The sequence below is a fragment of the Cyclospora cayetanensis genome, unplaced genomic scaffold (assembly GCF_002999335.1).
Source record: "Cyclospora cayetanensis isolate NF1_C8 unplaced genomic scaffold, CcayRef3 CcayRef3_contig_47, whole genome shotgun sequence".
NCBI lineage: Eukaryota > Apicomplexa > Conoidasida > Eucoccidiorida > Eimeriidae > Cyclospora > Cyclospora cayetanensis.
This window is the reverse complement of record NW_020312447.1, coordinates 56,464-70,006: the sequence shown is the minus strand read 5'-3', so window position 1 is coordinate 70,006 and position 13,543 is coordinate 56,464. Positions and strand designations below refer to the sequence as shown.

At 48.0% G+C, this 13,543-nt stretch overlaps 1 protein-coding gene across 1 annotated transcript; it reads right to left on the bottom strand.

Annotated features, from left to right (window-relative positions):
* Positions 1-471: 471 nt before the first annotated feature.
* On the bottom strand, positions 472-11,894 carry LOC34620734. The gene is given in 22 exon segments (XM_026334649.1): positions 472-525; positions 751-1,044; positions 1,315-1,752; positions 2,132-2,410; positions 2,582-2,759; positions 2,937-3,389; positions 3,497-3,804; positions 4,128-4,278; positions 4,432-4,547; positions 4,743-5,412; positions 5,739-5,921; positions 6,081-6,270; positions 6,459-6,707; positions 6,827-7,595; positions 7,817-8,378; positions 8,543-8,703; positions 8,997-9,307; positions 9,481-9,695; positions 9,821-10,479; positions 10,632-11,000; positions 11,090-11,428; positions 11,553-11,894. Coding segments are annotated over 22 exon segments (7,290 nt in total).
* Between the last annotated feature and the right edge of the window lie 1,649 nt (positions 11,895-13,543).

The window sequence follows — 13,543 nt, the reverse complement described above, 5'->3', positions numbered from 1 at the left end:
CGTGCTCAAGCCAGCAATGCTTCAGCATGCATGCACCATGTTAACAAGGATAAAATAGATGCTCTATGTTCCCAGTTTCACAGGCTGCTAGCTAGTATTCGAACTACTGTGGTGTGGTCACCACTTAAATGACATACACGGCATAACTTGGAAAGCAAGCCATTAAATGCGACCACCATTGATGTTAGGTTTTGTATACCTGAGATGCCGCTGAGCAGCAAGGACCCTTGTAGGTGACGCTATCGCAACTTGCTTGCCTCCATGCAGTTCATTGTACTACAGAAACTATACTAGAAAAACAGAGAGCATGGCTTGTAGGAAATGAAGTGAGATCTTTGTCACACGACGTACAGAGCATCATAATCGGTCTGATGCTTCTTCGTAGATGCGTGGGAACAAATGAGCCGGTGGGAATTCTTAACTTTAGGGCAGCAAGCTTGTTGCGAAGGTCTTTCCCTGACTGTCGAAGGACTAACTCTCTGAAGCCATGTGCACCGCGTTAATGGCTTCCAAAAGCCTTGTTACCTAAAAGTGCACCGCAAATAAATAGCGCACAAAGCGGCTCATCGTACAGAAGACAGTGTGTCTTCCAATGCCGTTGGTAAACGGTTCACTGGGTGGTGTTGTCCAATATTTTGGTACAAATCTATCAGGTGGCATATGATCACTTAAGCTAGGTGGTGCGAAATTTTGAAAGCTAAGTGCGAGTAAAATAATCAAAGATCCAGGTTGCTGTGTTCAGATCCATACCTGAAACACGGATTGCTTGAGCTCTCCACCACCCAGGATGTCAGGTGACACCTCTCTTCTCGCGGATGAGGTGGCGCTCTCAGCTTTCTCAAGAAACTCTGCAAGAGCTTCACCCAATCTTTTAAATCTCTCCTCAGCGAATTTTTTAACCTCCATCTTCCATGCAAACTTTCGGAACTCCCTTTCTCCAGCAGCATCAGGATCTGAAGCTTCACCAATCGTGGCTGTGCATTTAGCCGCAATCGACAGCAGCATGCCTTGTGCATTCTGCATATCCATTTGATCCCTGTTTGCCTGAACCAGTAAGAGAAAAATAAGTCGCTAGTTTTGAGAATGGCCAGCGAGCTGCAGCACCGACACTGAATGCATCTTTGTTAATGATGAGCAACGTACAAATGTAGAAGTGCTTCCACCAGGTGAAATACCTGCTATTCCAGAAATACCCGCCCATGAGATGAGTTTTTTGTACCATGTAGTCTTTTAAAGCAACACAGGCAGTGTTTTGTACAGTGTCTGCGTAACCATCTTGTACTCTCTGAGACGAGTTTCGCAATCGAAATTCACCTGTGCGGTGCTTTGGAGAGTTTTCGCTCGCCTAGCAGCCCTTGCGCTACATTTAGATGCCAAGAGCCCTTTCTGCCTTTGACGCTCGCGTTCTGTCGCGCGATGCAGCTTTTCCATACGGCGTTTTGAGGCCTTCTTGAGCTCTTCGAGAGTCGTGCCATCGAATCCGATCATTCCAATAAAATGGTGCAGCTTGCGCGCTTCTTCCATTTGCTGTTCGCTCTGTCTCATGGATTCTCTTTCTAGACAGCGTTTCTGAGCTGCCGAATTTCGATTCTCGATATTAGCATTAAGTTGCTTGTAGGCGCCACGGATCTCGTGTTGATTCTTCTTTTCTTCTTGCTTCTTGCTCTCGCGAGACAGCTTTTCCACCTCTTGGAGCCGTGCAGTAACAAATAAACGCAGTTCTTCGCGCTCCTTTACCAGCCTTCCCTTTTCCTGTTCAAGCGTAAGCTACAAGCAAATATGTGCTCAGTGTGTTCGTCTCCTTCACAGTTTTAGAGGTCCATTAACGTTCAGCGTCTAGCAATGCTGCAGCTACCAATCTAATCTACAAAAAGTATTCTCGTAGAACGCATCTCCACGTCTTTGCCAAAAATCATCCAACGGGACAAATCCCACCACAAAATACTGTGAAGGTTACCCCACTACACTGATAAAGTAGAATATGGCTTTGGATCAACAAAGGGCAGCACATCGAAGTTCACCTATATTCCTACTCACAAGAGACAGCCAGTGGAAATTCAACGCCAGATCAGGGGTGCCAAGGGCCTATACACGCCCTCATTGCGAGCGTTTTGTGAGTAGTGAGCAATACCTTTCTAGCATTTTCAAGTAAGCTACTTGCTGGTGAATCCTTAAAGTTTATAAATTCTTGGAGCGTATTAATAACATGGTCAAGGTGCTGCTCGTGCAATCTTAATATCTCGTCTTGAAGTGCTGCGTCTTGGGCGGCCCCTTGAATATCTTGAAGCTTCTCCTGGTGCAGCTGTGCAGTCCGCTGCCGTGTGTAGGCTTCCAATTCTCCATGCCTGTCCGAGTTGCTCAAATTCGTAGCCGCAGGTAGGCTGCAACACGTATCACGCCTTACAGATGTCTGCTAAATTGAACGTTGTTTCAAAACCTATTGAACCAATCAGTGAGATCTCATGGAAACTACAAATAAACCAACTACAGATGTCTGGGCCATGCGCAGAGTAAGGTGTAGCTGAGTGCATGGTGTATCCGATTTCATAACAAATGGCGTGATCTAATTGGGAAATAGGACACATTGCATTAATTTTGCTGATTTTTACACGCACGGCTCTTCTTCATCTGCCTGTTGAATTTCTTGGGATTTTCGCTCCATTGCGGCGGTATGTCTATACTTTGCCTTTTCTTGCATTTGCCTAATTATCAGGGCTTTGACATTGTTGCGGTGCTCTGCCTTCATATTGTTGTAAAGCCTACGTTGTTTCGCAATAGCAATAGCATGCGAATGTCGTAGTAAGTCCCAGTCGCCGCTTGACCGCTTTAGCAAGTACCTGGCTGCGCTGTGGTTGGAAGTCGTGCAGCACACGTCAGTTAGTCTAGTCCTAAGGACACACAAATAGAGCCAGTTATATGGCATGTGAAGCCCTTACTCAAAGACATTGTCGGGAGTTGGATCCTTCCGTGCTATTTCCAGCAGCGCAGAATTCCTGTTCTGTCTCGCCTTCTCTGCAAGAAGTCTGCTCATGTCTTGAAACTCCTTGAAGATCTCCTGCTTGCTTGCCTCGAAGTGCTCGCAAATGTATTCTTGCTTCATTTTTAGCGCTGCCTTTGCTTCAGCTAGGCGGCTCTGGCTGCTGGCTTTTTGAGTCTCGCGCACAGCCTGCATGTCTTTGAGCATTTCTGCAAGGGCCTGCTCCCGTTGCTGTTTTAGCTGTGCAAGCGCCTCAGAGCCTTCCTCGCTGGCTTCTTTTACTCTAAAAAGCATTTCAATTTTTGCAGATTCTGTTTGTTTGGCCCGGTTGAGCCGTGCCTCTTCCTCTCTGTCTTCTTCCAGTATCCTTAACTCTTCCTCGATGAACTTCTTTCGGATCTCTGCTGCTTCACTGAAGCTCGCAATCCACCAAATATAAAGATGTGAATGCTGAGTAACGCGCGACAGAATATAAACCCGTTCTAGCGAGGCTTGGCTCGAGCAATGGTGTGCTTTTACCTCTGAAGTCCCTCTTTTAGGTGTGCGAGACGTGCTATTTCCGTGCGCTTCATTTTGGCGGCCTCGGCATTCTTAGCTGGGCCTCCACCTTGAAAACCGAGACATTTTTCGAGCATCACAGCCTCAGCAAGAGCTAGATTTGTCTGTGCCTCTGCAATCTTGTCCAACAGAGCTTTGTTCTTCGCTAAGTACTCTGCGTTGACACGTGATTGCTGCGGTTCAACAGGTCTCGCTGTATGTATACTACCTTCAACACCTCCTTTCGTCTGAGAACGTAGGGCAGAGAAGGACCTTAAGCTTAGCTGCAACTTTAAAGGCTTTAAGCAGGATACAGCCCTAGTCAGTTGCTTGGTGCACATTCGTGTTTCCAGTCTGAGGCCTTTTGCAGAGTCACGAATAACGCTAGAGTCCACTAACACACACTACCACGCAGCTCGATCCGATGAGGCCAAGCTCGTGCGTCTAGCTGCTTTTACAAAGAAGCCCAGGTATTGACGCGTACACCTGCTTCTCAGAATCATGCAAATTATTTTCTCCCTAGCAATTTTTTCGCTAGGTCAAACGTGGTTGTGAACAGTGTCGTATTCCTGAGCGTACAAAGTTGGTTACCAGCCTGGAATTTATAGTTCACCTGAGACTCATCGGGATTCTTTGAATGAGAAGACGCAAAGGCGGCTGCCCAGTCAGATGCTCTTGACTGCAGCAACCTGTTGTCCTGAATTCCAGTAGCTTCAAGACGCTCCTGGAGTTGGCCTGACTGCCATATCAGGAGCACTTCTTCCCTGTGAAGAACAATGCTACAACAGAACCCACTCTGCTCCTGGCGTTTAAAGCAGCAGTATATCAATCAAACGCATGACACAATCTATATTTTGTAAATGAATACAGTACTGGTAGAGAGGACATTGTCAACCTTAGAGATGGACGAGCCATACCAGTCAGTGCGGAAGTATGAAAAGGCAGATTGCATGCTTCTGTGCACTTCATGGTCAGGACGGGGAAATGCAGCTACTGGCCAAATCATATCTAGTGTCTCTTGAACCCAAACTTCCTAGTTCAACAAGCGTAAGACCAATCGAAAGTGACGATATGCTATTGAATACAAACAGCAATGTCATTTGTTTATTTCGACGGACAAATGGAAGCTTCCATGTAGAATCTAATCCAGGTAAACTGGCGCTCATCGAAAAGCATTCTAGGTAGCATTAAGTTTGCTGATTTAGGTTGGGCTTAAAAAATTACCCACACTTAGATTGCGATTTTCAATTATCTGGTGATAAGCTTCTAAAATCGTTTGGCGTGCTGTCCTGCAAGCATCTTGGTGCTGCACGAAGGTGGACGAAAGTGCATCTGAGCGGCGCTGGAGCTCCTCGTCGATTGCTGACTTTAGCATGACCAAGCGCTCTTCAGCTTCCTGCTTAAATTGATGGAGCTGGATATCTCCATCGACTCTGGCAAAAGCCTCCACCTCAGAACGTTCCTTCTCCTCTGCAACAGCATCCTGGTAGAACTGCTTGGCTGCAGCCTCTAGGCAGCTTGCAGCACCATGTACTGCATCTTCCTCTCCAATGGTTTGTAGCTTGTCATGTGCCTCCGCATCAATACCAGCCTCGTGCAATAAGGCTTTCAAAAGAGCCTCACGCCGCTCTGCAAGCGTAGCGTTTACTGCTTCCAGTGCTTCTTTCATCTCTTCATCATATTCTTGATTCAATGTGTCCATTTTGGCCACGTTATCCGCCGTATGTCTGGCCTGTTGCTCTCGCACCTTGCATATCATATCTTCAACAGTGCACTCAGTTTGCTGTTGTTGTTCGTGTAGGATTTGCGGGAGTCCTGTAGAGCCTCCGTCGGCGTCTCTTATGCGCAGGTGTGCCAAGGCGAAACACTCCTGAACGTCTGTTTCCATTCCAAACAGCCTGCACAGAAAAATGCCATGGAGAAAAAAGCTGTTCTGCGTTGACTCTAATGGAATCTCGATTTCACGTTTTCCCTAAATTAGTGCAACCACCTTCGTAAGGTTTGTCGCAACCACTTATTCTTAAAAGCCATCACGGGCCTTTCTCGCATCCGAACGGCAGTTTTTCAGTGTACAATTGGTATGAGGTATGTAAATGCTTTTGCTAGGTTGCATGAAGCAGAACTAAGCCGAGCTTCAGTGGCCGGCTTGAAGTCTCATCACTATGTTCGTTGATCGCCAGCTGTGCGTTAGAGCGTTGGTGCCTAATCCTCCGAGAAAACAAACCTTTCCTGGTTTGCAACAGTACGTGACCACGACGCAGCCACAGAACTACACATAAGTTCTCTTTCAACTGCAGCAGTTCTCCAGGAATGCTTAAGTTTTCTGTGCACCAAGCTGGCCAACGCATCTGCCTCTGCTTGCTGCAAGTCAGCTTCGAGCTTTTGACGTTTGTGTGTTGCCTCCATTCTGAGCACAATATTTGGAATGATCCTCGAAAAGTTTCCCTTATAGACAGAACATAAGGGAAGTATTACTAAGGAGCTTTAGTTCTGGCAAACACACGCATAAGTCGTCTCCCATCTACTGCCCAGTCGAAGAGCGTGTGAGTTCTGCGAGGAGGCCTACATTTGTTGGTATGCGCGCATTGCTTCTTGTTCGAAGCGTTCAATGCGAGCCACTTTGTTGGCAAACTGTTCTCTTGTGAGCCGTTGAATTTCAAGGTCGAGCAAAGAGGTCATGGAAGCCTTTCTTTGTCTGTATTCCGACGCGTCAATTTCACCGGCCTTAGCCTGCCGTTGGAGTATTTGAGCCTCTGCTCTTACGCCAGAGTGCAATGTTTCAGTCCAGGCGGATAACGATGCCTGCAGAGATGCTCGCAGAAAGCTGACAAGAACATCTTCTACATTGATCTTCTGATGAGGTTTCCCCATTGCAGATTTCCTCCGTCCAAAGAGGCACTAAAAATGAAGTTAGGCCACATGAGAAAAAGTTCCTCAAGAAAACTTCGAAACGGTGAAATAGGAACAGTGGCATGAAATACCTCGAAGGCTTCTTCTTCAAGTGCTTTTTTATTGTATATTAAGAGCTGTATGGAAATGAGCATCAGGTGGCGTTCCAGACGGTGAATTTTTTCCAGGTACTCTTCGTCTACACGAGCCTTCTGTTTTAGTAGGAGGGTAACTAGGGTCGTTTGCTGTAGCTCAAGTGCTTGTGCCGCTTCTCGGTCTTTCCCCATGACCTCTCCTAAATGAAAAAATTATGATTTTACATCCTTTTCGTGCCATGCTTCTTCTTTGAAGACATTTAGGGCAGCAGTTACACAAGGGCTGATCAGGACGTTATGCTCAAGAAAATGTAGAGAAATACCTCATCCTTACCAAACTGCTTCTGTATTATTTCAGTTGCTGCCTTCATGGATTGCATAAAGTGCGCTCTGCAAGCTTTGCCGTAAGTCTGGACTGCGATGGAGGCATTCTGCTCATTGCATTGACTTCCGTTAGAAGAACTGTTTCCAGCATACACCAGCCCAGTCAACTGGCTTAGATGCAATTGCAGAAGTGCATCTTCTTGCTCCACAAGGTTTTTGATTGCTGTAGTTATCACTGAGAACAAAATTTCAGCAAGCTGTTTAATGGACGTTTGCTGCATCTCCTCCTCGCGCCTCGTGCCATCCACGAAACGACCTCTGATGCTCTCTTCAGCATCCCTGGCAACGGAAACAATGGTCCGCCCTTCTGTCAGTAGGTCGTAGCCGCTCCGCATCAACTGCTTCTTTTCTTCGGAAAGTGCATTTATCCCCCCTTCGGTATGCCGATTTTTAGCTGTCAGTTCAGCGGTCCATTTATTGAACATTCGAATAGTCTCCGCAAAAATGTGGAAGCAATCCGACTTTTTCATGGTGAGGCGCAAGCCATATAATGCAGCATGAAGCAGGCGGACGTGGAAGGTTGCAGGCACGCCGATGCTAGTAGGGGTGAGGACAAACTTTGCAATTAGAGCAGACTCCTCCATGTCAGGCCCCTCTTCCTCTCTTCCACGGGCTATTGCATTCATAAGCAAGTCTGGCGATCTCAAATCGCCTAAAAGACGACTGATGCTCTCCAGCGTAGGGCCCATGTGCGCATGAAGCTTGCCGCGGTGCTGTTTGCACAGGACGCAAATGCTGGTGCATACAATATTTTCCTTCACGTGTCTTCCCTAATTAACTACACCATTAAGTTTTACCGTGCCAAAATCACGAACTCATTGTGATGTACAAAGATACTTCGCGGGGTGATAGTTTACGATCCTTTTTTGACAAGCCTTTTTGCGACGATCTGGTTAGCATGTCGGGCACAAAGTAATATGCCTTTCATACTCACCTGTAACCTCTGCTCGATGGGTTCTAGGGCACCTAGTATTTCCTTTTTTAGTTCACTAAGTTCCACCGCCACGATTTGTGCTGTTTGCTGGAACTGTCGCGATGCATTAGAAGAAAATGACTTGAGCTTGCGCTCGAGGTTGTGTAATGCTCCAAAGGCTTTTTCAAAGGCTTGTGGTTGAGGATTCCCCCGAGGAATATGACCCAGCATAGGCTCGATCTGCTCAGGGCCCAATGCAAGCACTGTGCAATTTTCTTGTGTATAGATCCTCTGTTCAATCAAATCTGCGAGTAATGACTCTAGCCTTCTTCGCATTCTTGTTGTCGCTCTCGTGCTTCCTAGAACAAGATCATGACGCTCGTTAACGTCTTTCCGGTGCATCTTCTGCCGTTTCCGATACTGACGCCGTCTTGCAGCCGAAATGGACACCAACATAACGACCAGAATAGCCAGTAAACAGGAAAGCGTCAGCAATAGTATAGTCATGTCTGGCTCTACATTCACCTGCTGCAGCTGCACTCCGAGGCGTGCAAGCGACGAAGGGGATGCTGCCTCGGGGTACCTAAACGTAGCAAAAATGTTTGCAGGTGCTGCTTTCATGGCTTTTTGTTGTCTCGGTTTAAACGAGTGCATACTTTAACGACCTCTTCGTTGACTACCGCATGCGGAACGGACCGGCGTATCGGTGACGCGGCCTCATTTTTTGATGCATGTAATACATAATACTGCGCCTACGATGCATGGAAAGCAGGCAGGCTTTTGGCTGACCGTGTGTCCAAAGGACAGTGCATGCCCATGCCGACGACTGAGAATATAGCCTGTGGCGCGTTGTCTTCGCTAGTTCCGAAGGCAAAAATTCCCTCCATAGTAAATGTGTATACAAAATACTGAAGAAATACACAGATCAGGAGCAAGGCATGACCTCTCACAAAGCTGTGTAGCACAAACTGATAGGAAGGCCGAAGAAGGCTTTATTTCAAGTTACTTGAATGTTAGCTCCTGGGTGTCCTCTGCGTGTGTACGGGTAGTGGACATCTCTAGTCGGGTGAGGACGCACATCTGAAGGCTATGGCTAGAATACATTGTGAGGAGCACAATACAGTGTAAAATCTACTGCTGGCTCTGTCCAACAGGGCACCAAGCAATAGTGAAAAACGCCATGGGCGATTTTCACCCTTACCTGCAAGCTGGACCCTGTGAATGTACTCTTGTTAGCGCCCCTGGCATCCTGTTGAGAACGAATTTGAGATTCTAGTTGTAAAAACGGTGATATATCCACTGGAGCATTGGTGTTTAGAAGAGAATCTTTTAAAAAGACGGGATAGACCCCATCGCCCACCCACCATGCAACAGTGTCATACAACTGCAAACACTGCACCGGGGAATGTATTGCTGAAGTGGAGTTTGAGACACGGAAATGTCTGGACAAGTAGGATCGGCGTTGTATTGATTTTGTTGGCTCCGTAAAAGGTCCATATTCTTCTTGAAAACCTGTAATCACATACACACTACTGTTTGAAAGCGTGTGCGACAAATAACTAGCAGCTTATTGAGCAGAGTCCTACAACTTTCTTCCGTTATTTGAAAGAACGCATGGTCACTGTCTTGTAGGCCCCCACAATAAGTTGAATGCGGGTGTGCAGGAAGACGGGCTAGCAGCGTACTTTGAGGGACACCAAGGTGCCCCCAAACACCATCCTTTGTCGCTTCATAGAAGTGGACTGCACATTCGCTGTAGCTGGCCTCCAAGCATCTAATCTTTCCCAGTACCCTCCCATTTCCCGCGAACTCAGAAATCGTTATTCGACCGACGATGCCATCTTCCTCGGTACTAAATATCAAGGCGGAATCCTTGTAGTGAGCCCGGAGTACTTGGTGCCTAAGTAATATCAGCATATATTCATGCTTTATTCATGAACCGACTATGTACTTCCGCTTGAGCAGATCTACTGCAGAGCATTGGAAAACTCAGCAGACCTGCGCGGTAGGTACGCCAGGACTCACTTGCAATCGGCATCGCAAACTGAATCGCTGTTTCTAAGAGGCAGGCAAAAACACTGCCCTGACAGGGCTAGGAAGGTTCCTTTACCGCTGGGGCACTCTTTTTCACATTCTGACGGATCCCTACAAACGCCATCGCTAGCGCGAAGCTGTGTGGCAGGAGTAGAGAGCAGCTGGAGCTGAGTCCCGCTACAGTTGTCCTTTACAATAGGTTGGCAGTCTAGTACAGAATCAATATTGGACATTGACGCTCCCGTCGTGTCATAACTCTCAAAGCCGCCCTTGCAAATGCATGAACCTTGACTGGGTTGGAACCACCGGTGGGCACCCATGCATGTACATGTGGTTTGCCCTGCGTCGGCAATTGATGTTGGGCCGCATGCAAAACAACCTGTTTGGCCAGAGCTATTAGAATACGTGTCGGGATCACATGCTTTGCAGGCTTCAAGAAGATTGCCACGTGCCTCTTGGTCATTGAAGGTTCCAGCAGGGCATGGCTGAGCGATGGAACTCCCAGAAGGACAGTAATGCCCCGCAGGGCAAGGCTCTCCCCTGTCCGTTTCTGGAAGTTGAGGGGTACTCATGGAGGTACCCCCGTAACAAAGGTATCCAGCAGGACATGGATCGCAGGATGAAGCTCCTGAATAGGGGGCGTATGTTCCCTGAATTACGTTGGAGTGATGAAGTGGGACACCGCACAGTGAGGTAGTATATGAGGATGCCAGGGAGCCCGGAAACAAAGCCGAGCCACTATAAAGATTTCACCAGTATCCTATGGCTAGCTTGTTGAAGCTGTGCAGTATCTAGAGCTTACTGGAGGGCAGGCCACACAACAGGTCTCGGTAGAAGGTGTTTGAATGCAGTGGGCCGAGGTAGTTCTGTAGCTGCCTGCAGGGCATATGATTGGTTCGCCAGTCCCAGCCGGACAGATGGCCTCCTCAGGGCACGATAAAGGGTGCATGGAGCCTTCAGGACAGTGGTAACCATTGGGGCACATTAGCGGCACATCTGTGGCTCCAGGGCAATAACGTCCAGCCGGGCACAGGGTGGCTTCTGCACATCCCTGTTCACAGAATCCTCCAGCGGGGCAAGGAGAAGGAGGCGCGTCACCTCCTATGCAGATGTACCCTGAATACCATGAGTAAAGGCACTGACAACCAGGCAACGGTGGTGGTGAGCCCAGCTGTTGAAGCGGGTTGTCCATGAGGTGAATTTTTTCATTAATCTGTGGTCTGGTACTCGTTTGTACTCGTTTTAAGCAGCCCTTGTTACACGAGTGCAGTGCCACATGAACGCAGTACTTCGCATATACAGCTTGCCTGCTGGGCAATCCTTGCAGTCCTCGGAAGACTCAGCTTTGCTGATAGCACCATATGTGCCTGGTGCACACGGTAGTGGCAATGCAGAACCTTCTGGGCAATAGTAGCCCACATGGCATGGCCACTGTGAGTAGTCTATTGTTGCTGTCGTACAAACGTAGCCAGCAGGGCACTTCAAACATTCATCAGCAGAAGAAGCTTGTGGCGATAGATTATAGGTGCCCGATGCACAGGGAATGGGATCTATGCTCCCTGGGGCACAATAGTGGCCAGCCGGGCATTCGAGCACTTCCTGCAGGGGTTCATTCGAACAACAAGCAGGAACCACTTAATGTATAACTGGGGGCCGCGTTGGAAAGTTTTTTTACAGAGGCAAATTTCGGGACCAAGAAAGGCATTTGTGTACCGGTACTTACTGACGAATTCAGGCTACAGTAAAAACCAGCGCTGCATTGCACGCAGTCCTGTGCACTGCGGCTACCCTCTGCTATTGTGGATGTGCCTCTTTGACAAGCTGTTGGGAGCGAAACCCCCTCCTGACAGAAGTGACCTATAGGGCAGGGGCCACCCATCTGTATAGCGGAAGGCAAATACAGATCCTGCCAGAGGCTGGGAGACTTGGTTGGCCCCACCCCTGAGAGGCAGAGGAACCCCTCAGAGCAAGGACCAGTAGCGTGCATGCCATCACAAGCTTGTCCGGAGCCACAATCGATGCACTGCAACAACACACGCATGCCTGAATATGTCGCACAGTGCATAGTGTACTCTTTATACCTTGAACTTCGACTCGCTGATAGCTATTGACGCATATTCCACGGTGAGAAGTTCCTCAATTTAAGTGCTAAAACTTTTGTTTCTATGAAGCATCTAACGCAATACACAGGTCGAAACTACCTGTCCTTCTTCAGAAAGGCCAGTAGTGGAGGATCTGGTTCCCCCTGGGCACGGTTTTGGTAACTCTCCGACTTGGCAGTAAAGGCCAGCTGGGCATTCCTCAGGCTCCACAGCGCCCTCTGGGCATTTGTATCCCGCGGGACAGGCTGAGCATTCGCTGGCACCTAAAAGTGATCAATGGCCACACATCATGTTGCTAGTTGCATAATTAGAACAAGAGGACGAGCGGTGCTTAATCATGAAAGCATGAAACTTCTCAAGGAAGTATGCATCTTTGAACACTTACCGGTATGAGCACTAAATGTGCCTAATGGGCAAGGTGTTGGCTCCCAGGACCCTGAAATTTGTAACAGCGAGTGCATAAAGTCATTCAGCATACGGCTCCGTACAACAATACAGTCAGAAACAAGCAGCTTCTGCCCGTAAATGTGATAAATATTCGTGCAGTATGGTATGGTAACATGTGACGTGTGTCGGCGTCAACCTGATGGCACACTTTATTGCATGGATCCATTTGCATATGGCCACCCCTTTGGCCACCTACCTTCTGTGCAATAGTGGCCTGTAGGGCAAAGGTCTCCTGCTGCCTCTTGCAGTGGAGTGGATGTTGTAGATCCTTCTTTGCAGTAAAAGCCTACAAGCACCCCATGCCCATGGCATTCACAAAGAAATTAAAGAACTATGCAAAGCGTGCCTGCTGAACGGCGGTCTTACAAGCAAACCGAAAACCAAGCAGACTTTAGTGTTACCACAAACCTGCCTCCGGGTTACGATATGCATTCCAATAGCGTGACTGATTTCGTTACCAGCGCACCAACTATCGATTTTGACATGATGGTGAGGCGTACCCGAACTGCACAGCCCATCTGGGGCGCTGAGCCCCCAGCTTCCGCAAAACATTCCTTGAGTGCACTTCTGACAGCTGGCTAAAGCTTCTGCTCCCCAATTTGCATTGAATGTCCCAGGCGGACATCGTTCGGGTGCCCCCTACACAAAAACAAGCCCTAGAATGAGTCTCCCTCAATGCCTATATTGCAGCAGGTGTATATATAGTGAGGTAAGAAACACACAAAGGTCCCATGGCACTCCTTTTCAGTTACTGACCATGCTTTAGATGCACTTTTGTATTGAGTTCGTGCCGTACGTACACTTCCCTTCGGACAATAGTGCCCCGGAGGACATTTGCCACTGCCTTTGGGCCATTCTTCCACATCTTTCTGCGGCTGTATTGAGCCCGTTTGGCAGTAAAAGCCCGCAGCGCAGTCTTCTGAAGGTTGTTCAAGCCCTCCTCTGTCACAATATTTGCCTGTTGCATGAAGAGGGATTCAGTGGGCCGATAACCCTTGAGTAGAACAGCGTCGTACATACTGGGATTATCCAACAAAAAAGACGGTGAGGGTGTATGTAGACTCGTTTATTACAAATGTGGCCTCATACTGCTACCTTCCCCTACTCATCTTCTGAAGTTATTCTGAAGGGGCGCACACCTGGAGGGCAGGGAGAGCAATACGAG